General features: G+C 34.6%; 3 protein-coding genes across 3 annotated transcripts in view; 1 reads left to right on the forward strand and 2 right to left on the reverse strand.

The window, feature by feature from the left end:
- Window positions 1–2,378, reverse strand: part of LOC117117386 — a 7,805-nt gene extending 5,427 nt beyond the window's left edge. The window contains exons 1-3 of the mRNA XM_033261664.1: window positions 2,163–2,378; window positions 615–728; window positions 87–146 (exon numbers count right to left, since the gene is read on the reverse strand). Of these exons, the coding sequence (XP_033117555.1) occupies window positions 87–146; window positions 615–626 (72 nt within the window). The 5' untranslated portion in view covers window positions 627–728; window positions 2,163–2,378. The remainder of the gene's footprint in view (window positions 1–86; window positions 147–614; window positions 729–2,162) is intronic.
- Window positions 2,379–2,781: 403 nt separating this feature from the next.
- LOC117117380 lies at window positions 2,782–7,196 on the reverse strand. Its single transcript, XM_033261657.1, has 8 exons — window positions 7,061–7,196; window positions 6,714–6,800; window positions 6,194–6,403; window positions 5,504–5,641; window positions 5,302–5,362; window positions 5,117–5,184; window positions 4,075–4,169; window positions 2,782–3,739 (listed from the first exon to the last, which is right to left on the reverse strand). The coding sequence occupies exons 1-8, from the start codon at window positions 7,100–7,102 to the stop codon at window positions 3,616–3,618; spliced, it is 825 nt and encodes a 274-aa protein (XP_033117548.1). The 5' UTR covers window positions 7,103–7,196; the 3' UTR covers window positions 2,782–3,615.
- A 2,289-nt stretch (window positions 7,197–9,485) lies between these two features.
- Window positions 9,486–24,825, forward strand: LOC117117379 (ankyrin repeat and SAM domain-containing protein 6-like). Its single transcript, XM_033261656.1, has 12 exons — window positions 9,486–10,652; window positions 14,739–14,988; window positions 15,335–15,432; window positions 15,653–15,813; window positions 15,989–16,217; window positions 16,431–16,477; window positions 16,902–17,054; window positions 19,186–19,396; window positions 20,039–20,135; window positions 20,790–21,052; window positions 21,347–21,414; window positions 22,185–24,825. Exons 1-12 carry the CDS (start codon window positions 9,905–9,907, stop codon window positions 22,320–22,322), a joined length of 2,463 nt encoding a protein of 820 aa, XP_033117547.1. The 5' UTR covers window positions 9,486–9,904; the 3' UTR covers window positions 22,323–24,825.
- The last annotated feature ends 597 nt before the right edge of the window (window positions 24,826–25,422 follow it).

Here is a 25,422-nt window from a genome sequence, read left to right on the forward strand (position 1 = left end):
CCTGGTGGTGAAGCACGATAAGCGGCGGTACTGGCCTAATTTGTTATAGGCCTATTATTACTCAAGACTTTTGTTGCATACTGTACCTTAATGTTTTTAGCTTGCATGGTAGACGGTGCCCAACCATACAAGGTATCCATCCAAAGCTGAAAAAATGGGGGAAAATGGTTAAAGGTAACAGATTTTGTCAACACAACTGAAAATCGTTCAAGTCACGGCTTAAAGTCCTTGATTTATGTTGTCACATCTAACAAATGGAGACAGATCAAAAGTTTATTAGTTCAATTGCTCAGCGTTTACGCATATTTAGTAATGTAGGCATCTCCATCCAACTAAAGATCACTTTTGGGACCGGGGTTTGCATGGTCTATAGCAAGTTTGGTCTCTAGTTAGCATAATAAAGATAAAAGATATTTGTTAATGTGGATGGGACCACAGAAAAGTGGTCTTTTAATTGGAGGTGGTATTTAATTAGAGGGAGACCATTACCAAAAGTGTTAGTTTCAGAGGTTAGGCCTATCTTCGACATTCTTTTACAAAGATCACCTGCTCGTAGAGAATTTATCGTGTTCTGAAATAATAATATAAGGAAATCAAACTGTTACAATACTCACATCAAACTCCATTTTACCAGAGTGCTGAAGTTGTAAAAGAGAGGTTAATTTTTCCAGGTGTCGTTCTCTACCATATATCCACTTTCGTTTACCTCAACTCTGGCATTCGTTACGCTGCAGCATGAAAGGATAATAAAATGTTCAAGTGACCCTCATAAACATTTTTTATTTATGTAAAGCGCATGAGGCAACTTTCCTATATTAAGCGATATACAAGACTTAAATTGTTATCATCATCATCATTATCATCATCATCATCATCATCATCATCATCATCATCATCATCATCATCATCATCATCATCATCATCATCATCATCATTATAAGCGGTACCGTATCATTCCAAAGCAATAGACAACTTCTTCTCAAACAGTGAAGTTTGATTTAATACCATATGTTGGTCTCATACCCAACAGGCCTATCTCTATCCATGGTTCACACAAGTGCTCCAAACCAATATGTCCACTCTTCCGGTTCGAGGGGTATTGATTGTGAAACCAGGGAACAGTGTAATTTCACTGTTCCCTGGTGAAACTATTAGGGGCTTGGTAATACCTGGTTCTTTGATTTTGCTATTTCATATATGAATTTTTATACTGTAGAAAGAAAATTAATCTAAAACATAGGCAATAACTACTAGTTCCAAAATTCTTCGATATTAGGTCGACTAGAAACAAAGATACAATCATATGATCAAATTTCAGAACGCGGAAATGCCCCTTACAAACTAGCATACACTGTTATAGTTACGACGTCTGTTTTGATTCTTGACCTACATCATAGGTTATTAGCTTTTTTGGTCCACTGATCCCCGTGGTCAATATTTGCATGTATTCTAGGCCTACTCCCTCGTAAACATAGTTTCCATTTTTTAATATACATTAAATGTAAGTGGGAGACATATATGCCTACTTTCCCCGCCTCTGCTTGTTCCGTTTTAACTGCATTACTGTTGGTATTCTGAATCGATATCATGCTACTGATAGCATAGAAACAACAAACAACATAAATGTATCTCCTAGGCCTATACAACTACATTTTATTCATCATTGTGGACAATTATGGCAGACTAAATGCCGAGACTTTTAATGTCAAATCAGATTAATTCTTGTACGTGGATCGGTAGAGGCAAGTGGATTACAAAACTGCACTCTATAATGTAATAATACTTCGAGCACTTGTTGCTCGTTTAGCCCAGTCTAAGTTTTCAAGTTACCCTCATAAACACGTTCAATGTTATGTTTAGCTTCGTTGTAGATACAGTAGGCTGGATCTAGCAACTTCGTGTATTATACAATATAGGTAATGGTTTAAAAACCCATTTTTGATTGAACAGTAATGTTAATTTGTTATTTTGAGCCCATACAAGGAACAAAACAGGCGACCTCCCGCGCACAGGGAGAATCACACCCTCTCCTTGACAACGGGATATTTCTCACGGAAGTCAACAACAAAAGGTTGCCTTCGAATTCCTAACATCGTTTAATTTAGATATATAAATGCATGTGCCCGATTCCATACCAAGCTATAAATTAACTAGTAACTTACCTTAATAAATATAGGCCTAAATTGAATGTGGAGTTGTGTGTGTGGGAATCCGGTGTGTGGTTATACTGTATGTCCTTATCGTTGCCGAATTTCCCGTTCTATCTTTTAAATCGATCTGTGTAGAGAAACACTCGAGGTATATCTATTGTCCGAGTGTAAAACACTTGGATGGGGTGTTTACTTGCATGCAAACAATACTTCTAGTAGCATCTTGGTTTGTTTGGAAGGTCGAGGAAGAACAATGCGACAGTTCAGAGGGTACTGTTCACAATTGCTTCGTCATTTAGCTGTCCTTATGATTCTACTACCACCACTGCTAATCGATGAAAACCTTCACAATACAGTAGTTGAACTTTTAGAGGACCTGTTGCGGGTTCGTGTCACGGTTACTATAGCAACAATATCACTAAAAATACTGTCTCAATTTACTACTCCTGGGTCGAGAGAAGCAATGCAAATAAAGTGCCTTGCTCAAGGACACAAGCGAAATGCACAGATGTGCAATATAGTTTTATATCATAATTTCTTTCATAATTTCTATAACGGCCTCGTAACACAAGAGATTAGATACTTATAAATCCATCACGTAATTACTATTAAGAAGTACAGAATAACAAAGTTATAGTATAAAAGAAAAAAAGTTTAATTGAACTTCAACAACAAATCATAAACAAAATACAGTACATACTAAAAACGTCCATAGCATCCTACGAACCATTGCATTTTTAAAAACCAAAATATGACATACTGTACAATGAAAATAATTCTACATCTTAGTGTGATCTGAAAACCTTTGTAAATTTACTGTTCCTCCTAATCGACCTAATAACTGACCATTCTGCTAAGCCTATTTAATATTTTAGAGTTATCTTCAAAAATTATTATGTATTTTATTGTGTAAGTAATGCAGTTCCCTCCACCAAGGAGGTTATGTATTCACCTCTGTTTGTCTGTATATCTGTTAGCAACATTACGCAAAAACTGAGGAATGCAACATCATAAAATTTAGTGGAATGGTACATACTTTTGGGAAGAAAAGGTAAAAAAAAAACAAGCTAAAGGAAATTCGATTTTTTACCTGGAGCATAAAAGAATATAATGTATTGCTGATCAAACATTGCCTGTGCATTGTTTGGTATTCAGGCACAGGGCGGATAATAATGGAATCACCCATCATACATGGCCTGTGTATTGTTTGGTATTCAGGCATAGGGTGGAAAATAATGGAACTGCCCATCATACTCAGCCTGTGTATTATTCAGTACAGTATTCAGGCACAGGGTGGGAAATAAAAAATTGCCCACCATACACGGCCTGTGTATTGTTCGGTATTCAGGCACAGGGCTAAGGTATACACTCTATGGAGTGATTGCACTGCTCTAGTTCCTAATACTTTCCATATGATACTTAATAAATTAATAATTTAATTCTCCAGAGATCCGTCATTTTCTTGTCACCTGTGAGCTGCCATTGCCGGGTATCTATTGCGTATTTCAGATCCTACGGGAGCAGTATATTTCCTTTGGGAATAATTACCAGAATACTCATCAGTCTCCTTGATAAAGGAATCGTCAGTGCTTGAAAGGGATTAAAATTAAATGCATTAAGTGTAATATACTATAAAGTTATACTATATTATCATTAATGTATAATTAATACAGTACATTATAATATTATTAATAACTCTTGACAAAAACTTGTAATACAACAGATATGTCGGCAAAGTCTTGTGTATTTTGACATACTTAACCTACCAATATCCTACAAGATAATCCTTCAGATTTTTGTCTGTTATATGTAACAAACAGTATCTGACCAGATGTTTTACAAATAAACTGATTTAAAAAGTTCAAGAAATCATATGATTGAATTTACATGTGAAATTTTCGATAATTCTTTTTGAAATACTTACAAGAAATGAATAATTGCTACTGTGTAATAAAGCACCAAACCAGTTCCAAGCACAACAAATAAAATAATATACACAGTGCTGCTATAAACAGACTCCTGCCAGGAAAAGAAGACAACATAGAATTAATGTTTTTCTTAAATTAAAATAAAGTAGTAATGAACAACAGGGGCGGATTCAAGATTTTAATGAGGGGAGTTTAGAAAGTTCCCAAAAAACCCAAAAGAGAAAATTTTGATTCCTAAATGGCCGGAAATGAGCTTCCCAACTTCTGAGGTGTCTTTTAATGACCTTTTAAGTTCTTCGAAATTCAAGGTTTTCCCTCTCTTGAAAAAGGTCAGGTAATTTTATCTCATTCTTAGGCTGATATATAGAGAAAAAAATAAAAAAAGACATATGCAATATATTATTATATTCCAACAATATTGAGTAGTTGGATACATAGTCTTTCCTCCATGGATCGATAGGCCTGAAGAACACACTTTCATACATAAATTATTATGACATTAAACCAAAAACAGTGTTTGTTAAATTTATTTAATTGAAGGCTAGTTGGGCTAAGGCTAGTTTGTCTGATCTGCCAACCTATGCCTAGGTAGGTTAGCATGCTTTTTGTAAGCCAGAACCCATTGAACCACCCCCTGGATCCACCATTGTACATACAAAAACAGTAACAACAAAATAATGAAATGTTAATGAGTTAGCACAGCGGTATTGAAATACCCACAACAAAAAATATGGTGGGTAAATAGCGATGGAAGTGCCATGGGTATAGCCAGCGGAAAAGTGGTCTATACCTGCATAATAACAGATGTGCAAGAAAAGGAAACCAGTACACTATCGGGGAAGATTCTGACCAGGATATGCGTTGCTCTGGGGCTACCACAGGGCCTCGCCAACCTAACCTGAAAATTTGTGCTGAATTTAACAAAGGATTATACAAAATACTAAATATACATTTATTTACCTACAACATTCCTAGAATTACCAAAAAAACCCCCTTCATTATGGCAGTGGTTATGTTTAATTGAGTTACAGAAATTACCTTATCTAAGCCAGATTCGTAGAATTTGTCACAAGTCAAGGCAGAACAAGTGCTATCTATAAGCTCAGCTGGAGATAGGAAGGAAAAAAGTATCATTAATTAATGTCTTTTTTTAAAGTGTATTATGTTTTGTTAATTTTTAAAGAACCACTTAACAGTAATTAAATAAACAAACTTCAGCTCACCAATAAAATCTATCTTTTTGTCTTCTTCTAGGTGGTCAGGAACACAGCTCCTCACATGTTTCTGAAATAATAAAAAATTAATAAGATATATAACCAAAATGGGGATGGATAAATGGTGGGGAAGGGGTTACATAATTAGAGTAAATGATTAACTTGAAAGCCTAAGAATGAATGGGAGCGATAAGAATTAGGGAAGGCCTACCTCACAAGAATCTCTGAGCTGTTTCAATTGTGCTTCATTGCACAAGGCTTCATCCCAGTAACCTGTCCTTTTGTCACCTGATAAAATGTCACAACGAAGGATGTCACAGTAATCGGCTAAACACGCTTCCTTACCATCCTGTGTAACAAACAACATTTTATCATTTAAAATAAATGTTAACATGATAAAATGGGATACAGTAAGGAAACCTAGCACTTCGATAAAAGTTCAGATTTTTATTATCACAAGCTTTCATGTACACACAATACAGATGGATACTGTTCTGAAAATGGCAAACCTACATAAAAGTATGAAGAAACCCATGCATTGAAAATATATATTATATCAGGAAAAAGCCACTTCCGGGAGATATGTTTAAATGAACTTTCTTAAACACATCTAATTTTATTTTGCTGTGGATGGTGATTGTGCAGATGATACACCAAAACTTAGCTCAAATTTGCATGGAAAATCGCTAGGAAAATAAGTGTGCAGAATCGTAACTACAGCATCTTAATACATTGGTTACATATAAGAGATAGGTCAAGGACTAATTTTTTGAAAATCTGAGCGAAAATCAACCCTTAAAATTAAAGTTTCCTAAATGCGCAAACAGATTTAGAGGCATAATTTATGCGCTGAGGATATATTCCTCATGCAGGCCTTACTTTACTGTCTGGGGTGCACTACCTTTAAAATATGCTGCTGATGTCTGTTTGTCATGTGTAAGTCAATATGGTACTCAGATACAAATATCTTCCCACAAAAATTGCAGACCGCACGTCCTAGTTCATCCACTTCCTTATTCTGTTCTTGGTTCAGATAAATATCTTTTGCTGGATTCCATGCACAATTATCAGGAATTACATAGGCATGATTCTGAAACTTTGGGAAGAAATTCTGGAATGAAATGAGAAGATCAATTAATATGTCTTAGTTCCAATGACTGTCTTGAATTACAATTGAAATGTAAATTGAAAAATTACTTATAAAAATAACTACATATTGTGACATGAACCAAAGTAAAGTTACTTGACCTGTATTACAGTCCGTTAATGCTTAGTACTATTTAGTATTGCAACCAAAATAAAAAGGCTAAAATAAGGCCTGTCTTACGGCAAGGCATTATACTATAAATAACATAATATTACTAATGTTTAGCACTACTACTCTGCTGGGACTACAAGTACAATACTACATAAACTCATACTTTTTCAAGATTCTTCCTTGCTATTCGGGATTGATGTCTTGAGCAGTCATTCGCAACTACGACGTCATATGTTACCAGACTCTGAAACTGTATAAAAACATATTGGTACTACGATAAGTTACTCTCAACTAAGCCATGGCTAGGCTAGGCCAGTCAGTGCTCAAACTCAAACTTATTGGGACAGCGCGGATGAACTCTCCTTCTTGGCTATTTGTGGATCTCACACTCACAATGCACCAGGCCTCGGCCTAGCAACACATTGATTTCAAATAGTTAATTGAGAAAAGAATGAGGGTACATTTTGTGGACGTATATGCTATATATATACTGTATTTGATAGTACTCACCAAAAGAAAAATAGCACATTTCATGATGTCCTGGGAAGACATCCCTGATTTTAGACTAAAAATGTCAAGAACACATTTTTTCGTGTTTACATTTTTCAAGCGGTAGAGGGCGACAAAGTCGAATATCGGAAGATCAGAGATATCAGAATACGATGATGCAAAGAGAATCGGCCGCCAAGGACTTTTTATACTGTATTGATTTTCATGTAACCGTCTCCATGGTCTGACACCGTAATTGACATGAAATAAGTACAAAGTACGTATATTAAAATTAACCACAATGATTAAAAACAACACACATTAAGCTTGATCTCTCAGAAACAAGTTCTATAAATAAGGCGTATTCAATTTATACATTCAATTGTCTGAGACGAGGGATAGGCCCCGGGATAGGATTGTTTTCCCACGGGCCGAAATTTCATGTAAGAATAAATTCCCACCCTTACCGAAATAATTCTAAAACTCTGTTTTAGTGGAATTCTCCGCCACTAATGTTAGCAAATCCCACTACTTCGAAAGAATTTACCTACTCCAAATCCCGGCATCATGGCCCTCGGGTCGAAGGGGGAGCCGGTCCGTATCCCCAGCATTAGGTGTGTGTGTGTGTGTGTGTGTTGGGGCTCCGATTATATTAAATCAATGTCATCCTCATATTTCTTGAAAAGTATATACTGTAGAACTATTTTTACAATTTTCATTATTTTGATGATCTGAAAAACGAATGTTTTCCCTCTCCCACCCACTGATGGGGGACTCTATGCACCCTTGTAGGAGGATAGTCCTTGATACTTTTCTCTCTCCTGGAAAAACATTTCAGCTAAGAAAAATGATTGATTTGGATGATTATTTATTATATTATTATTATTTTAAACAGCTTTTTTTTTTTAAAATTAAGTTGTGTATGTTAAAGAAGTAAAATCTAACTATATATTCATATAAAACTTTGTTGCAACGATTCAGATCCGTATTTCTGGTGTCCCCGTTTATACCATAGAGCTATTAAACAACTAGAGTGCTGACAAGATGGCGGAGCAATGCAGAGTTGTGTATGTGTACCATCCAAGATGGCTGCCGTAGGAAAGCGCCACCTTCAGGCTTAGTATACATATTATTACCATAAATAAGCCCTCTGACTGAATATTATTTCATTAATGATAATTATTATTGATATGACAAATTATTAAACTGTCGTAGCCAAAAAGAGGCCAAGTAGAGCATCTTATTCAAATATTAAAAAGAATTAAAATCGTGTACATTACACCCATACACCGCAACGCTCGAGTTTCAAAATACGGGTAACTAGCTGTACTAAACTTTCTGTGTAAATTGAGGGCGCAATTGAAAATGATAGTGCTCAGGGGAAGTTTGATTGGCTGAATCTATGGCAGCCATCTTGGATGGTACACACACACAGCTCTGCGTATTTCGAACATCGAATACATTGCTGTTAGCGCTCTAGTATTCTTATTATATCTCTATGGTTTATACTTTTATCTATTTATTTATTTCGGTATAAAACAGACTCACATCAATCCCAGGCACGGCAAAACCGTGAGCTTACAAGAAAATACAAAAAAAAAAAAAACAAAAACAAAAACAAAAACAAAACCAGTTAAACAGTTAAGATCATTACCTTAAATTTATTAAGATAATTACTCAGAAATTGATAATATTAATTCATTATTTAAATATATTTACAAATTTGAATTTACAAATTCAATATATATTGCTCTTAAATATCCAATTAGAAACTATAATATGATACATTATTCAAATATTTACAAATTAGAATTAACAATTATAATGTATTGTACTTAAATATCACAAATTAGAGACTACTGAATAATACAAATAATTTATTATTATTGAAATTATTAAATAGGATTAAATTAGAAAGTATTATTGGGAACAAATTATTTAAAGCACGGCAAACTTCAAGCCTTGGGATTGAAAATAGTTTCCTGTTTATTATATTAACATCTGAGTGCGGTGTCGGCACCCGATTATTGATTGAATTCAGTGTATCTAATCAGAGTAATCATTTGAAAACAGATGGGCTGATGAGTTCGATAATGAATAAATCAATAAAAACCGTAGTACTTACACCGGCGTCTTGGAGTGTTGTCGTGGAAGGAATTATGGGGGCTAATGTAAAGCGTGAGGGGAGGGGCGTCAAAATAAGGTGATATTCTTTGAGAGGTGATTTGAGCGTTTTTTTTTTGTTTTTTTTTTTTGTCTTTTTTTTGTTTCAGGCTTTTTTAGGGAGGCGTGCGGTTACAAATCCCCCACCCCTGTAGATGCGGCACTGTGACTCATGAATATTCATGAATATTCATTTGTACCTCGGTTGAGGCTGTGCGAAAAAAACCCTAGGAGTTTCCTGATAGCGAAATTTCCTTTAGCGCCCTCTACCGATTTGATTTGGAGACATTCTTATCTTACAGAATTCTGAAGTATGGCGGAAGACGGATTTAAGTTACGGAATATTGTAAGTGGTTGTTTTGACCATTTGCTGAATAGTTTTGACAAAGTTTAGTTTTGAATCGTATACATATACAAAACTGTAATAATGAGGTAGCAAAATTGTTATTGTTTTGATTCCTGGTTTTTATCAAATTGGTATAATACCCCATTGTTTAAGTTCACATTCTTAAAGACCAGCAGAGCAGATAGTCAACAACCATGGCCGATGCATTTTGACCGCCTGGATGAGCTGGTTCGACTCGGTGAAGATATTTCATTGAAAATGTCACGGGTTTACAGTAGAATTTGTTTCAGTCACTTTAATGACAATCATGTTTGTATATCCAAAAAGCGATTGGAGCATACAGCCAGTGCTTAGCTATGATAGAGTACAACGTAGACCTTCATAAACAATTGTGTACTGCCGCAGAGCAGGGCGACTTGGTAACAGTACAAACATTATTACAGCAAAATGACATCGATATTGATTGTGTCCAAGAAGAAGCTGTGTTTACTCCTCTTCAGTTAGCTGCAGCTAATGGTCATGAGGATGTCGTCCGCCTTCTGATTATGCGCGGTGCCGCTCTTGACCGACAGAATTTTTATGGTTGGACAGCCCTCATGCAAGCAGCAAGTTATGGGCATGATAAAGTTGTTGCGCTGTTATTGAAAAATAAAGCAGATTTTAAGGCGAAAAACAAACTTGGGGCATCGGCGTTAACTGTCGCAGCGCGTCATGGACACACTGCCGTTGTTAAGCGATTACTTGACTGCCCCGCTATTGATATCAATGATGGTACTAGGGGGATTAATGAAAGTTTCTACTCAAAGGGTATTGGTGCAACTCCGTTAATGGTAGCATCACAATTCGGCCATGATGCAGTAATGCGAGCGCTCTTAGATCGTGGATCAAACCCTAAGCACAAAAATGAAACTACAGGTTGGAATGCACTAATGTTTGCGGCATTGAATGGTCACATGACTTCGGCCCAGATTCTTGTAGATCGTGGTTGCGACCCAAACGAAACCAATTACATTGACAAGACAGCGTATGAAATTGCAGTGTGTGCTGGTAAACGAGAAGCAGCAGGCTATCTAGATAGAAAAACAACAAGAAGACCAAAGATAGGTAAGAGAAGAGAAAACATCTAAATATGTATGTATTCAGTTCATAGAATTTAATTTACAGTACTCGGCATTGAAAATACTGTAACTTTTGTGGTTAATGCAATCTGCAACTGTGATGAAACAAAGTTTTTCCTAACTTATAGCATTACTGTTGCATAGTTTTCTTTATGAAAGATCCTGTTATAGTTGTTTATGCTTAAAATTATGGCATATCATATTGATCTCTTTTATTTGTGGTGCATCCGGAACTAGTGCTATTCAACTACACATGAAAAACAGTGTGAAAGTTCAGTCATTTTCATTGGATTTGAATTTCTAATAAAGCCCTAGTTATTAAGGCATCTGCATAGACAACAGAAGGTCCTGGGTTTTTCACACATGCAGGTTCCCCCAGCGTTAAGTATATAATTATAGCATTACCAAAAGACGGTAGAATACGTTATTCCAAAATATTACCGCCTTCTGATAATGCCAGGATTGAGTTTGGAAAAATCATAAAAATCGATTAACTTGATTAATTGATATTTAACTATAATAGTATCCAATCCACTTCAAAAGTGTGTGCCAATATTTATATTCAAACACAACTGAGTTAAAAAACATACCCAGATATTTAATTTCGTAAGATCAGAAATTAAAAAAATTACTATCCATTGTTTTCATTACCAATGTTAATTGTAAGCATTTTCTTAAGCCTGTTAACGCATGGTTTATTGAAGTCTCATATATTAAAGTAATTACAGTTTAATATTAATTGCCTTCTGGTGTTTCCAAAGCTGTGTTCAAAATTGTAACTGTTCAAAATAATAACATCTGTTGCCAGGTTGTATGCTTCATTAAACATTTATTAGGATTAGAAGTTTAGTACCACCATTTTATGTAGTATTGCCAGTAGATTAAAGTAGGCAATATCTTTACAGTAAATTGTTGATTATAATAATGAATTTGATTTTTTTTTTTCTAACTTATCAACTTAAATGAGAAACAATGAAATACTTTTATAAATTACTTGGAAGAATTTTATCTAGTCCTTAGTTGAGTACTAAATAAATAAATAATTAATTAATTATTAAATTAAGTAATTATTTTATTTTATAAATTGTTGATTACAAAGAACAGGCTTTAATGTAGCGTATGTTAGGCTTTATTTCATGTCATTATTTTTTATATATATTTTTTTTACAATAAATTACATATGTTTGTTAATTTGAAAAATATTTTTCTTGTTTAAATTCTTAATATAGTTAACTGTTAGTATATTATATTAAAAATTTTATTTTATTAGTATTTTACAAATTACAAGTTCACAGCCAGTGAATCACCTTGTTGATTTGGTTACGATGACAAAAGAATACATTTTTTGTTATTGTCAGTTAATTTTACCTGTGTAAATGAATAGCCTTGAATGTGAGATTTAAAACGCAGTCTTTGCTGGTAAAGTACTTAACATTTGGCTGTATGAAAAAAGGCTGTTTCTTTCCATATTAAAGAACAATTGAAAATTTCTTGTATAAATCATGGAAATCCTTTCATATTGTTAAATTTGTTCAGGAACAAAAGGGATGAATCAGCCAGAAAGAAATCTCATTCTAATCTAAGGTTGTTATTGTGTACAGTATGGTTTGTTAAACTAACAGCCTTTATAAGTCAGTCGTGACGTCATCACTGCAACTCTCAATGTTATTTGCCTATTCCCCACCGTCAAATAATTTTTCAATTAGTGGACGCTTAGCTTGATTTTTTTTAAGGTTCGTGTACAAAAAAATTCCTCATTTTTTTGTCACCGCGGAGACATCGCGCACCACGATAAAAATTGAATTGTACAGTAATTGAAAATTACTTTTAAAACAAGCTTAATGAGGACCCGAAGAAAGTTACTTCAAATTCAATATTAAGTACAGTATGAAAAAATAAAGAATTCATTTAATCAGTGGACCCTCATAATCAAAACAGAATGTTTAATAGGAATATTCTAGACCTATTTTAAAGACTCCAAGAACGGATTTGGATGTAGGACTACTTCCAGGCAGGAGGCCGCCGAGGCCTCCTCCTACTAAGCCGTAGCCTAGTTATGAAATCTTTGCACGATTTTTACCTGTCTGCATGCACCGACCAAAAAGGTCAGTGATTGTATTCTCTCTTGAATCCTGAAATGTTTATTTCTTTGATGAATGTCTATCAAAATAACAGTACAAACAAGTTCTTTCTAAAACAATTACAATAGTTATTAATCGTATTCTGTTATGTACTGCTGATGTGTAGTTAACGCGTGCGTACTCAGGAGCACAGATCAGCATACGCACAGCTAAATGTAAATACGCACACAGTATACTGATCATATCACTATAGCAACCGATGACTGCTACACTAGTTGGTTATCAAAAACTAAAATTAAAAGAAAGTGATTGACTTATAAAGCAATTAGTAAAGCATGCATCGTACACTAAAGGAAAATTATTATACTTAGGTTAGATTTAATGCATTAAAAAAATTTTTCAAGCATTAAATCTAACCTTAAACTGAAAGGTCCACTGATTAATCTCAGATAAGAAAGTATAATACATACTCCAAGTATTGAAATACACGCCATCGTGTTGGGATTCAATATTTCAACATTAATTATGTCATCATCAGGAATTATGATGATGACATAATTAATGTCGAAATATTGAATCCCAACACGATGACGTGTATTTCAATACTTGGAGTATGTATTATACTTTCAAATCTAACCTTCCTATAATAATTTTCCTATATTGTACTATGCGGAGCTTTACTAATTGCTTATAGCTGGTCCTAAAGCCTATTCAGACCATCAAATTACAGTATTAGTCAAAAACATGTGACATGCCTAAATATGGTCATGATGACATCACATCATGCCCATATATAGGCACATCATGACTATATATGGTCATACAAAATATTTTTGTCAAAGAAAATTTGATAATCTGGACAGAGCTGAAATAAAAATGATTGAATATGCTAATCATCATTTTTTGAATTACAGTTTAAATTTTTGTTATGAACTTTAAGCTTCCATGAAAAAAAGAATGAAATAAAATATACAAGTAATTGGCTCTTTTGGCCTTACTCTCATGTTGAATCTGAATCTGGATAAATAATTAACATCTCAACGAGATTTGATTGACAGATAAACCCACTAATCAGCGAGCGTCATTTAGTTGCGTGATCAAAAACTTTTTCTCGGACATTTTAACTTCCTTAGACATATGTGAGCCTAGGCCTAGATGTCTATGCTTGGTTATAGATGTCCAGATTTACACGAGCAGTGCGCATCAGTGACTTGGCCTTATTGCCGACAACAAGGTTGACTGAATGCGGCTTTTCCCTCTTCATTTAGGAGCGAAATACAGAGGCTTTTACAACAAATTCCCCACCATGTTCCATGAAATAGATTAACTCAATGAATATATGATTTATTTGCATACCGCCTACCCTGAATTCTCTTTCTTAAAGAAGCTTAATAGCAATGAAAATCTTCGCCAACTCGGTAAGTCTAGCTGCCATTGTCTATGGTTTTCGTGACTTTGTGGGCGGGGCTTCGCGTCCCTGTCGACATGTCAATTGGTAGAACTCTTGCAGCATCACATAGATTGACATACTCTACACTGTCATTCTTAACATTGAATTTTACTTTACAACTATAGTCTTACTCCTGAGGACTTAATTTTACCACCTTCAAACATAGAGCAAAGAAACTGTTTCTTTGCTCATCATTTTGGTTGGTCCACTTTTGCTATCCAGCTATTAGGATTACAACCAACCCACTGTTCTATTTTTTAAATGTTTTCTTTTCAAGGCTAATGCAAGGCAAGTATATTAAATATTTAACAAATGATTGAATACTAAATGTTGGCACACTATATATATCATGTTGTATGTGGCAAATGCTTGTGTTTGCCCATATATAGGTTTAATATAACATCATCATGCCCATATTTGGGAAAATTAGAGATGTTTGTCACAGAAACATTATATTTTAGACAGAGCAGCTTTTTTGATGAACTTTTGTTAGTATCAGTTTTTATATATATTTTTTTCAATCTTGTTTTCTTGACGTTAGTGCCAACAACATCAAAACCAAAGATCATAGAAGCTGCAGAGACTGGTGACTTAAAACTGATGGAGAAGATCTTAGACGATGACCCTGCCCAAGTTGACACAGTTTCACCAGAGGGGGCAACATCACTCATGATAGCGGCTATGCTCGGTAGGATTGATATAGCGGACATGCTTCTAAAGCGTGGTGCGGATATCAATAAGCAGGACTCCAAGAATGGATGGACTGCCCTCATGCAAGCCACTTTTTACAGGTACAGTAAAAGATTCATTTCAAAACCTCTTCCCTTTCCTAAATCATAGTAAAGTTTGGGTTTGTTGTTATGCCTAAAATTTGCTTTGATATATTAAATTGTCCCAAATTTTTGCAGGATTATACTGCGTACATTTGCATAATTAAAACTGTGAATTAGTTTTATATTGGACCCTATTACTGTAACCATGTTACCATACACTAAAGTCACATGTAAACTCTTATTATTAAAGATGTACTCCCTGCCTGCCAAATAAAATCGTGAAATGATTATTTAAGTAAACCAGAAGTCTTTCTCGCATGCATTGTTTCTTCAGTTATTTATTATTCTTTCTTTCTACATGTAGGCACACAACATTTGTCAAGTTCCTCCTGAGTGGAAATGCTGATGCAAGTCTTAAGGCTTTGGATGGATGTACAGCTCTTGATCTTGTGTTCTGTCTAGGTAAGACGACTCTATTGATTACTATATTACTTAACTATATAGAGATATTTTACCAGATAGTACTTAAGTAGTAATATGCCATAGTACATCATATGTCATGGCCCCTATGTGCTTAATATAAATACTCCAGTCACTGGATAAAATATGCCTACCAATCAGAGTCTACCATAACGTTGCAAAAATGTAAGAGGTTTGTTAAATTCTGTTTGGTTTCTTCTAGCTGATTCAGACCCGGATTTGACCAGAATGTTAGCATCTGCAGCAATGCCAGTTCAAGGTTCCAGTACGTCACGACCTCCTAAAAACAGCACTGGCTCTGGAACGTGGTTAACAAAATCAGGCAAACCTTTGCCGGATGAAAAGCCCAAAGGAGGCCTTAAGGTTTGTGGTTAGGAAAATTGATTTAAAAATAAAATCTCATTGTTTGATATTATGTTGGTATTTTTTTTAGAAAGATATTACCAAATATATTATTAAAATGTTATTAATCTCTTGTTTATAATTACCTGTATATCTATTTCAATGTCTAACTTACTTGTTATTGATTATTATCTAGGCATGGTGGAATCGGTTATCAAATCGTTTCCAAAATCTGAAGTTGTCGAGGACCCTTATGTCTGGCATGACAACCACTAAACTTACTCCATTTCATGATGAAAATGGTCCAACTGACACTGCCGATTCTATAGATAAGGAGAAGGTGTATGGAGGCATGCAGAGGGATGGAAAAAAGAAAAGGAAAACAAGTGAACAAAAAGATGATCTACTTCTGAAATCCATTCTAAGTAAGTTGCTATTTCATGTACTAATATTTTTCTTCAAAGCTTTCAGATCTTGTATACCGCCTTTAAAATCATTTGGTTGTGTTGCTCGGCTCTTAAAACCATGTCCCATCTGGATATGTTTCCTTTTTCCATATTCATTTTTGATTTTGGTGTTAATTATATTATTATTTTCCGTATTCATTTCTGATTTTGCTGTTAATTTTTTTTTTCCAGGTAATGATAGTGGTCTAAGTAGTACAAACCAATCCATGCAGTCATTGGTATGTTCTTAGCAAACACAAAACATTATTGAAATTGCGAATGTTGTGACTGTTTTTGTTATGTTACATCAGAAAATAACATTAACTCGCGTTTCTGCAATGTGTTGGAAATTATATGATAAAAATATGTAATTTATTGTTCTACAAGTAAATTTTTTGAGTAGCAAACTGTAATGCTGTAACATAATGCGATTTTAAGTATTAGCTGGGTTATTATTATTATTCTGTTTTAGGCCTGCTGAATCTTTTATATACTTTACATTTATTTACTTATAACAATTATAAATATTACAAGGTGTTTTCCTCGAAGTTAATTGTAATTTTTATGGTGATTTCTGCACCACTGTTTAACGATGTATTATATTGTTGTCTACACAACTGCTGATAAAACATTCTATTTTTTTTTCTCTCTTTTCTGTATTAGTCCATCTTATCTCCAATGAGTACATTCCAAAATGATAAGCTTCTACCAGTTGTTCCTCCGTTTCACCCACCACCGACATTTGATCCAAATGACCGATCAAAACGACCAATGAACGCCTCAAGAACCTCATTGTCAATGCTGGCAAATGGCAAGGTATATCAATAAACACAAGAACAACAACAAAAAAATGATAACGATAAGTAAAATGATAATGATAATGATATTTTATTATTTTGTATTATTATTTTATTATTTTTATTAATTATTAATGATTATTATATAGGCAATTATAATGACATTAATAATTACTATGATAATGATGATGATAATAAATGATGGTGATAATAATGATAATGTAATTAAAACATATTCGATTGGTTTGTGTTTACAACTGTTATTCACTTGAAATTTAAGTCTGGTGCTATGATAATGATGATAATAAATGACGACGATAATAATGATAATAATTTAATTACAAGATATTCGATTGGTCAGTGTTTCCAGTGTTCACTAGAAATTTAAATCTTGGTCCTTGATGGTCATACAAATACTAGTAAACAAAAATATAAAAAACAATAACAATATATAATCAATATAATATAGCATAAGAACTGTATCTATAGGCAGGCACATGGTGCATTGGCTAATGGTCATTGGCGTGATAACAATGTAATGAGGCGTGCACGACAGATCGTTTATAACGACATTCTGATTAGAATGCCTTCAACAATAACAGCGGTTAATGAAAATTATTCAATTATTGATTTGTCTTTCTAATCAACATTTTAATAGTAAAAAGCATAATTGTTTGGGTGTCAATATGGTTATTCATTTAATACAAATATATTATTTAATTATAATGGGGATAGGCGATTGTCCACAGGGAATCTATTTTGAAGGGGAGTTGAATGGCTTAGTGGTTAAGATGCTTGCCTACTAATCCCAGGGTACTAGGTTCAATACCTGCGACAGTAGGACTTTTTCTCACGAGTAAAGTAACTCTAATTCCCAAGTCTCTTTAGGAGACTTGGCTTATAAACATTGCGTATCCTGTTATTGGTGAGTTGGATGTGAATTAAATAAAAAAAATACAGAAGTAATAAACAAGTACACTATTTATTATACACCATATTACCATATATGAAAGTATAATAAATACTCTAAGTATTGAAATGCACTATTTATTATACACCATATTACCATATATAAAAGTATAATACATACTGCACGTATTGAAATGCCTGCCATCTTATTAGGATTCAATATTTCGACATTAATTATGTCATCATCAGGAATATTACCAAATACTGTACTAAGCTTTTTTTGATTGCTTAAAGTGTGGGTGTGCGTGTGGGTAGACACATAGAGTGGTATGAATATATACAGTATTTGCATTTTCTTGATAAATGTTTTGGGAGTGATTATACCATAGAGAAAATGTTCTACTTTCTCTATGATAATACAGTGCACGTATGAAAAACTTATTTGATAAAAAAGAATACAAATACAGATAAACTTTATTATCTTATGTAAATACAAAACAGTGGTAGTAAAACAATAGCATGCACTGATAAGAAAATGGAAGGTTGTCATTACAAACATTGATAATAGACCTACATTTCTTGTCTTATTATTCACCCTTTATTGAAAACCACTCTGCTGCATTGTACATTGATTTGAATTAAGATTAAGAGTGCATTTTACAATTATTGGAGACAATCATGTAACATGTGAGTGGGTGTATTGTTATACACCATTTTATCGGGTCTATTTTGAAACAGCGCCACCAACGTCACTGGGGGACTTTTCACTGGGGGGCTTCCAGCAGCCTTGATTGAGCATCTGGCTGTTACAAATAGAGCACCACACAGCGGATAGAATCGTTTTTTAATTAGTCCATGATTGTAACTACGTAGAGCGAAATGTGTATTGTGCATGTAAACTAGTTTATCATTTCCAGTGGCTTTGGCAATCTCTAATCATGTGTGTGTAGAGATACAAATTAAAAAGTGTTTTACTCACAGATAAATTAATGTGAATAACATATGAAAAATCCATCTCTGCTCTCGGTGAGCTCCTGATGGTGCGAGGCTGTCTGCCCATCGTCAGTGGCAGTGTTTTTATGATCATTGTGTGTGTTTACAGTTTAGTAAATGCTTAAACTGTTGAAGAAAATACAATAATAATACTGTTCGTAAAAATTTCTATTTTTGTAATTGAATTGTTCTGTACTTGTGCTTTTAAATTGTCTTTAATTCAAGAATTTTGTTCTCTTTTTATTTAGAATACCGGCCCAAGACAGCCTCACATGAAATCAAAGGGGCTGTTCATCAGACCTCACAACAAAAGCATTAGCCCGTCCAACTCAAACAATTTTAGCGTGACCACAAGCCCAAATTCCTCCGGTGGGGCCAGCAGTATCAGTAAGGTCAACAAACCCTATCGACTATCTGCCCATGATAACAAAGTGACAGGCGAATCAACGCCAAAGCATGGTAAGTATATACAAGTGTTTTTCCTCAAAATAATGAAGAGGTAGCGTACCTGAGAGTGCTTTTCACTTTGCTTAATGTACTCGGACATCTTCCCTCACCCTAGAAGTTCTTATACCCCATTGCTCTTACTGTATCCCCATTTCTGTAATCTGGAATGCTACTATCATGAATTTGTCAGCCACTGTAATTCATGCTACATATTAGTTGTTCCACCAATACGCATCAGCATCCTCTTTTTACGTCTCGCACCTACATTGTATTATCTCGCACATAACAATTTTATAAAAATGTATTGGTCGATTATACCATAAAATAAAAAAAAATTGATTCGTCATTAAAATGTGAATACATGCCATATAAGCTTCTTTTAATGGAACTATACTGACGATGTTAAGGCTGTGGTTAGCGGTGCCCCTGCCTTATCGCTCGGTCGCTTGACTTGCTCAAATTGTCAAAAGAAACTCACTAAACTTACTTATCATATCTCATGCTTCTATTTGCAGAATGCACAAACTCACTAACTAGCCTTTGAAAAGTTTGTGTTTCCTGATTCCTAACCAAATTCTTTTAATCCAATTACTGTATATGTCCTAGTACTCTAGTCAAGTATTTGAATAATTTTATATCTTTTTGTCATCTCAGGTCACGAAAGTTCAGTGTTGAAAGCATATCCAGACATTGCCTTCTTGCCACAGTCTGCCTTCAAAATAAGTCCAAAATCACAAGTTAGTTTCAATGAGTAAGTACAGTGTTCACTTCATTTAGTTAAATAAATACTAAACTATTTTTACAAAGCCATTGTTTTATTTAAAAAAAATGCCTGCTTTTATCTGGAGTGTTTTTTGCCCCTTTTCCTTGCATCATGTACATGTGACCAGGCTAGCATCCCATTAAAGGGGTTAGAAGGCCCTCGAAATGGCAATGTGCGCCAAAGACACTGCAGGCTCGTAGCGTGACTTAATTTGTGGGAGGTTCGTTTCAGTGGAAAGTGGCTCCTTTGGCTTGTATGATCTCCGATACTCTGGAGAACATTGTAAATATATCTACCAATATCAATTTTTCGTTTTTAACACCTCCAGTTTTTGGGCGGTTCGTTGTAACCCCCTTAACCCCCCACCCCACGCTAGATGCCTGCACTGCCTGGCACCCACTGGAGAAAAAAAAAAACACAATTTTTTTTAAAAGGAAAAAAGAAAATTGCATTCAAATATAGGTATGCTAATGTTATTGTCGGTGATCTACAAGGGCCATGGACAAAATTTTGTACCTCATCTCCAACTGTAGTGGGCCTTCCCTATTTCAAATTCCTGAATCATCCACTAAGCATCTCCATTGCTCTGTAAAAAAGGATTTACTTGTAGCAGTAATAAAAAGTCTTTATATAATTTTTCAGGCCATCATCACCGGTTTCACCAACATCCCAGACTTCAGGGTTCAACAACAGCTCCGCATCATCTACAATATCAGGTTCTGTGACTCCGTCCAAACAACGACCTCTGAGTGGAACTTCTCTAGGTGGTAGCACCACACCTACGTTGACTCCTTCACCGTCCCCATCGCCTAAAGGGAGACCTGGATCAAATGGCAGCTCTACAAGTCAAGCTAGCTCAACACATCAGCCAAAAAATAGTTCAAGCAGTGGTGTCAGTGAAGATGGTAAGTGTTTTATATGTTTGACATATGTAGGGGTATTGAAATGGGGTTGTTTGGGTTGGAAGTGCCTGTGAGGGTGAAGTGAAAAGGGCTCGATAATTATGTAAAGGGGTTAAAATACGGTGATAGGTAATTTTTAACGCCTTGAGTGTAATATTTTTGCTTTTTTGCTGGAGTGGTGGTTACTGGTAAGCGAGCTTTTTCATGGAGTGTTCCCCCCACCAGTACCCCTGTACATATGCTACTGGTTTCAATAACAGCTAATAGTACCATCATTTATATTCTATTATATTGCAGATGAGTTGTCAGCTTTACTAAGAAAATTGTCCCTGGAAAAATATGCACCTATATTTGAAGAACAAGAGGTAGGTACTTGCAGTTACTGTATATTACGTTCACAGGCCTGTATTGTATCCTTCTTTTTGTTTTTGTGGTGGGTTATTTCCAACAAACGTTCATCTCCCTTTTTTTTAATTTGACCCAAGGGTTTCCCCCCTATACCTACAAAACAATACAAGGACTCTACGTTACTGCATCTTGGTATTCAATGTATACTGTATTTAAGCATGGGGGATATGTCCTTCTTGAAACCGAAAGGTCCACTGATTAATCTCAGATAAGAAAGTATAATACATACTCCAAGTATTGAAATACACGCCATCGTGTTGGGATTCAATATTTCGACATTAATTATGTCATCATCAGGAATAATCCATCTCCCATGTCATCATCTGATGATGACATAATTAATGTCGAAATATTGAATCCCAACACGATGGCGTGTATTTCAATACTTGGAGTATGTATTATACTTTCTTATGTCCTTCTTGATTTAAGCATGTTTTAATAATGTCAACAAAAAGCTTCGTCTGAAGGCACATACACGAAGCGTTAAAAGCTGAATAGAGGTAAGCTCAGTTTAATGTGTACAACAGTGAGCGCTCGCTCTTGTTTCCCAAGGATTTTGAAGTAATTGTAGGTTTGTGATTAAAAAAAAAAAACAATTGTCAAGCTTGTATAAAAAGTAGAATGAATCTCAGTTATTAAATTTTATAAATATAATCTTCTTATAATTGTTTACAATTTTGTAAAATTTTTAAAGCAATAATACCATTCGTTGTTTTTTAATTTCTAGGTTGATATGGAAGCATTTTTAAGTCTGGATAAATCCGATTTGACGGAGCTTGGTATCAAGCAGTCGGAACCACAGAGCCGCATTCTCCTTGCAATAAATGAATTGAATTCGGGAAGACATCGAGATTTCAAAGCTTAGCCATATTCACTTAAAATATTTTTATCTTATATTTTGTAAATTGCCAACTGTACTGTGGTGTATTTAGTTGACATGGTTAGGAACAGTGGGAACATTAAGGGTGGGGGAATGGGAGATGGATAAATGAGGTAATAGGCAATTTTAAACTACTTCAGTATCAAAGTAACCACAAGCGTTTTCTGTGAGAGTTTGCGTCCCAGCGTTCCCCTGTACATACCACTGCAACTTTGATTTACTCTGGTATTTTCTTAAACCCCATTTCAATATTTTGCCAAAAACAGTTCAGTAATATGTACCTTATTCAGGCTGAAATCTTGGTTTGTTGAATACAATTTGCCTCAATTTTGACGAATCTAGGCTAACCTATTAAGAAACACCGGGCACAAACTGCATCATTTCGACCGTCCTACAATGTAGTGCATGCACGGCTTGAGACGCCATCTGACACTCATAACCATGGTACATTTGAAGTTGTTTAAAAAAAAATTAAGATGCAGGCATGACATACCCTACCACAACTCTCCAGGCTGAACTACTAATAAGTTTGTCCTATTGGATATTTAAATTAATAAATTTTTTATATAATTTTTTTCTTTAGTTTGTTTTACTTATATATTTTCTAATTTTTAAATACATATTTATATATACTATTTGTGCATGTGACCAAATCCAAGGTACTTAAGATATGTGATGGTCAAAAGAAACCATTACAAATTATTTTTGTTTATTAATAGTAGGAACAAATACCTTGTTTATACCTTGCTTGATTTACCTTGATAGAACTTGATAAAGGCTTTTTCTTTGATGTACCTTGATGGACATTTTGAGTATCTGAGAAACAGACTTTGGACTTTCCGCTAAGCCCCACCTCCTAGTTATTGTTGCTAAGGTCCCATGTAAACATACGCAACACATGCGTCCGTTCTGATTGGTCAGTTGTTATGTTGTTGTTTATTCTTATCCAGGAAAATGGTATGCTGAGGATTTTGCAAGATGTAGATGCTCAAGGGTGGGTTATTCTACTAAAAAATGTTAGAGGGACTTGTGAAACCTAAAAGTACTATTAACACTCTGACCGCCAGGGGTTTGAAAAAATAGTATCAGCCACCGCCAGATTTTTAGCAAATTTTAACACTTTTCCGAAGGTCGTTGAGAGTGCGTATTTGATCAGATTGATTATCATGTAATGAATACTACAAGAACTACAAACATTTTAGCTTTACAATGGTACCAAACACTTTATTCTAATCACAATCTGTGACCCGTAACAGTATAATGAAAATGACTCACTTTTGGAGATTTACGTGATTTCGCAGAATGAAGCTGAGATAATCGCGAATTTTCATGAAAATAAATCAATTCCGCTCTACGCTAATGTAAACAAACAAATAGTGAAATACTGACGGTCCACAGACTGAATATACTGTTCAAATTGTTAATACATGCCGGTAATAACCCATCTATCGGATTCTGTAAAAAAACCTGAAACCTGAGGGCAGAGTATTAAACACATTGTTAAATTATTAATGCATTAGAACTACGCGAGTAAATTATTCTACTATACAATACAACTCCCTTTATGTTAAGTTGTTGGCCTGTTTTAAGTTGAGCCTGTGATATATTGTCCACTGAAAATTAGGTAAATATTATTCTGTGTCAGGAGAATCAAGTATAGGTGTAAAAATGTACTTGAATACTCAGTGTGTGTGAAAGCACTTACAAAAAAAATTGCAATAACAGAAACTATTGAATTTTAAAAATGTGTACCCTGATATTTAATGGTAATATTCTTAGCTTCCCGCAGGCAAGTGGGTTGGCGAGAAATATACAAATTAAAAAACACTAAAATTTCTAAAGTTTCAAACAACTCAAATTCAACTGCTAGTTATATCGGTAATCATAAAATATTGAAATCATCGAAGATCCAATTAAAAAATTGATTATTGTCAGCTTGTGGGAGTGGTAAGTGCCAGGCATTTGCCACCAGCCAAGTTTGAAGTCATTTAGATAAGAGATTAAAATTACTAAAACTCCAAAGCTTGCTTTTAGGTGGCATAGCCCCCTGGAGCCCAGAATAGGTATAGTGAATGCCCCAAAACCTTCCTCTCTTGACCATAGATTCCACCCAGTTATGACCTTAGGTCCTTGGTTGCTGGCAAGAAAACGTAAGCTAAGAATAGATTTATAATATATAATATTCTCTGCTTACCTCATAGAGCAAGGTAGTGGTATATTTATATGTAATACAAATTATTTTTAGTGATGATGAAAACAAACAGTTAGACAAATTTTTAACTGTATTATAAACTAATTCCTATAATTATAATTATTTTAATTAAGTATTTTATCATTAGAATGTTGCAGAGGGATATTTAGATTTGTGCCAACAGATTCTATACTTCCAGAGTCATTTTAATCTTAGATATTTATACTATTCATATTAACATTTATTTTGTAGATGTATTTATATACTTATTAAAATATGTTATGTGTATTCAGACCATTTACTGTATTACTTTTCTTGATTGCATTAATTATATTTTAAATTCTGGATTCTCTCAAGACAATGTGCAAAATAAACAGTTGGTGACTGGAGTGACATGGAAATTTGTAAATAGACAGAGATATCGACTCTCATTATAGGAAAATTTTTTTGTGGGGGATGAAGCCGGACACACACTGCCCCCCGACGGTCATCGATTGATGCGCAGCCAACAGATAATTTTAATGATAATAATTTTAGACTGCTGACAGGCGATGGCGTCACGTTGACAAACGAAGTGGAGTTGGTTTTATTGTACGAGTGCCCTTCATAAGGCATTCAGTTTATTTCCTGGATAAACTGACTAATTGCCTATGTTCATGTAACTGAACACACCTTTGAAACAACATTCCACAAGTACCGTAGTAGGACTTTGTTTCAATACTTGGATTTCGGCATCTTTGAAAATAATATAATACCGAATACAGTACTTCCAAGATATAAATGCTCTGACAATGCAGGAAATGGTTTATCACCACCAGTTGAAAACCCCAAGCTGTTTTCCCTTGCCATTCAATGTTTGTGTTTTTAAACCATGAAATTTCCTTTTTCTTACAT

This window comes from Anneissia japonica, unplaced genomic scaffold (assembly GCF_011630105.1).
Source record: "Anneissia japonica isolate Jap-2015-1 unplaced genomic scaffold, ASM1163010v1 scaffold1509_len713820_cov188, whole genome shotgun sequence".
NCBI lineage: Eukaryota > Metazoa > Echinodermata > Crinoidea > Comatulida > Comatulidae > Anneissia > Anneissia japonica.

What these genes read in the sequence shown, in the direction of transcription:
- LOC117117380 (XM_033261657.1), bottom strand. Translation starts at nt 7,102, where the DNA reads ATGTCTTCCCAGGACATCATGAAATGTGCTATTTTTCTTTTG. An exon ending in CAAAAAGATAGATTTTATTG is followed by an intron (nt 5,185 to 5,301) that starts GTGAGCTGAAGT and finishes TCCTATCTCCAG; the next exon opens with CTGAGCTTATAGATAGCACT. An exon ending in ACGAATCTGGCTTAGATAAG is followed by an intron (nt 4,170 to 5,116) that starts GTAATTTCTGTA and finishes TTTTCCTGGCAG; the next exon opens with GAGTCTGTTTATAGCAGCAC.
- LOC117117379 (XM_033261656.1), top strand. Translation starts at nt 9,905, where the DNA reads ATGATAGAGTACAACGTAGACCTTCATAAACAATTGTGTACTGCCGCA. An exon ending in TGATCTTGTGTTCTGTCTAG is followed by an intron (nt 15,433 to 15,652) that starts GTAAGACGACTC and finishes GGTTTCTTCTAG; the next exon opens with CTGATTCAGACCCGGATTTG. An exon ending in ACTTCTGAAATCCATTCTAA is followed by an intron (nt 16,218 to 16,430) that starts GTAAGTTGCTAT and finishes TTTTTTTTCCAG; the next exon opens with GTAATGATAGTGGTCTAAGT.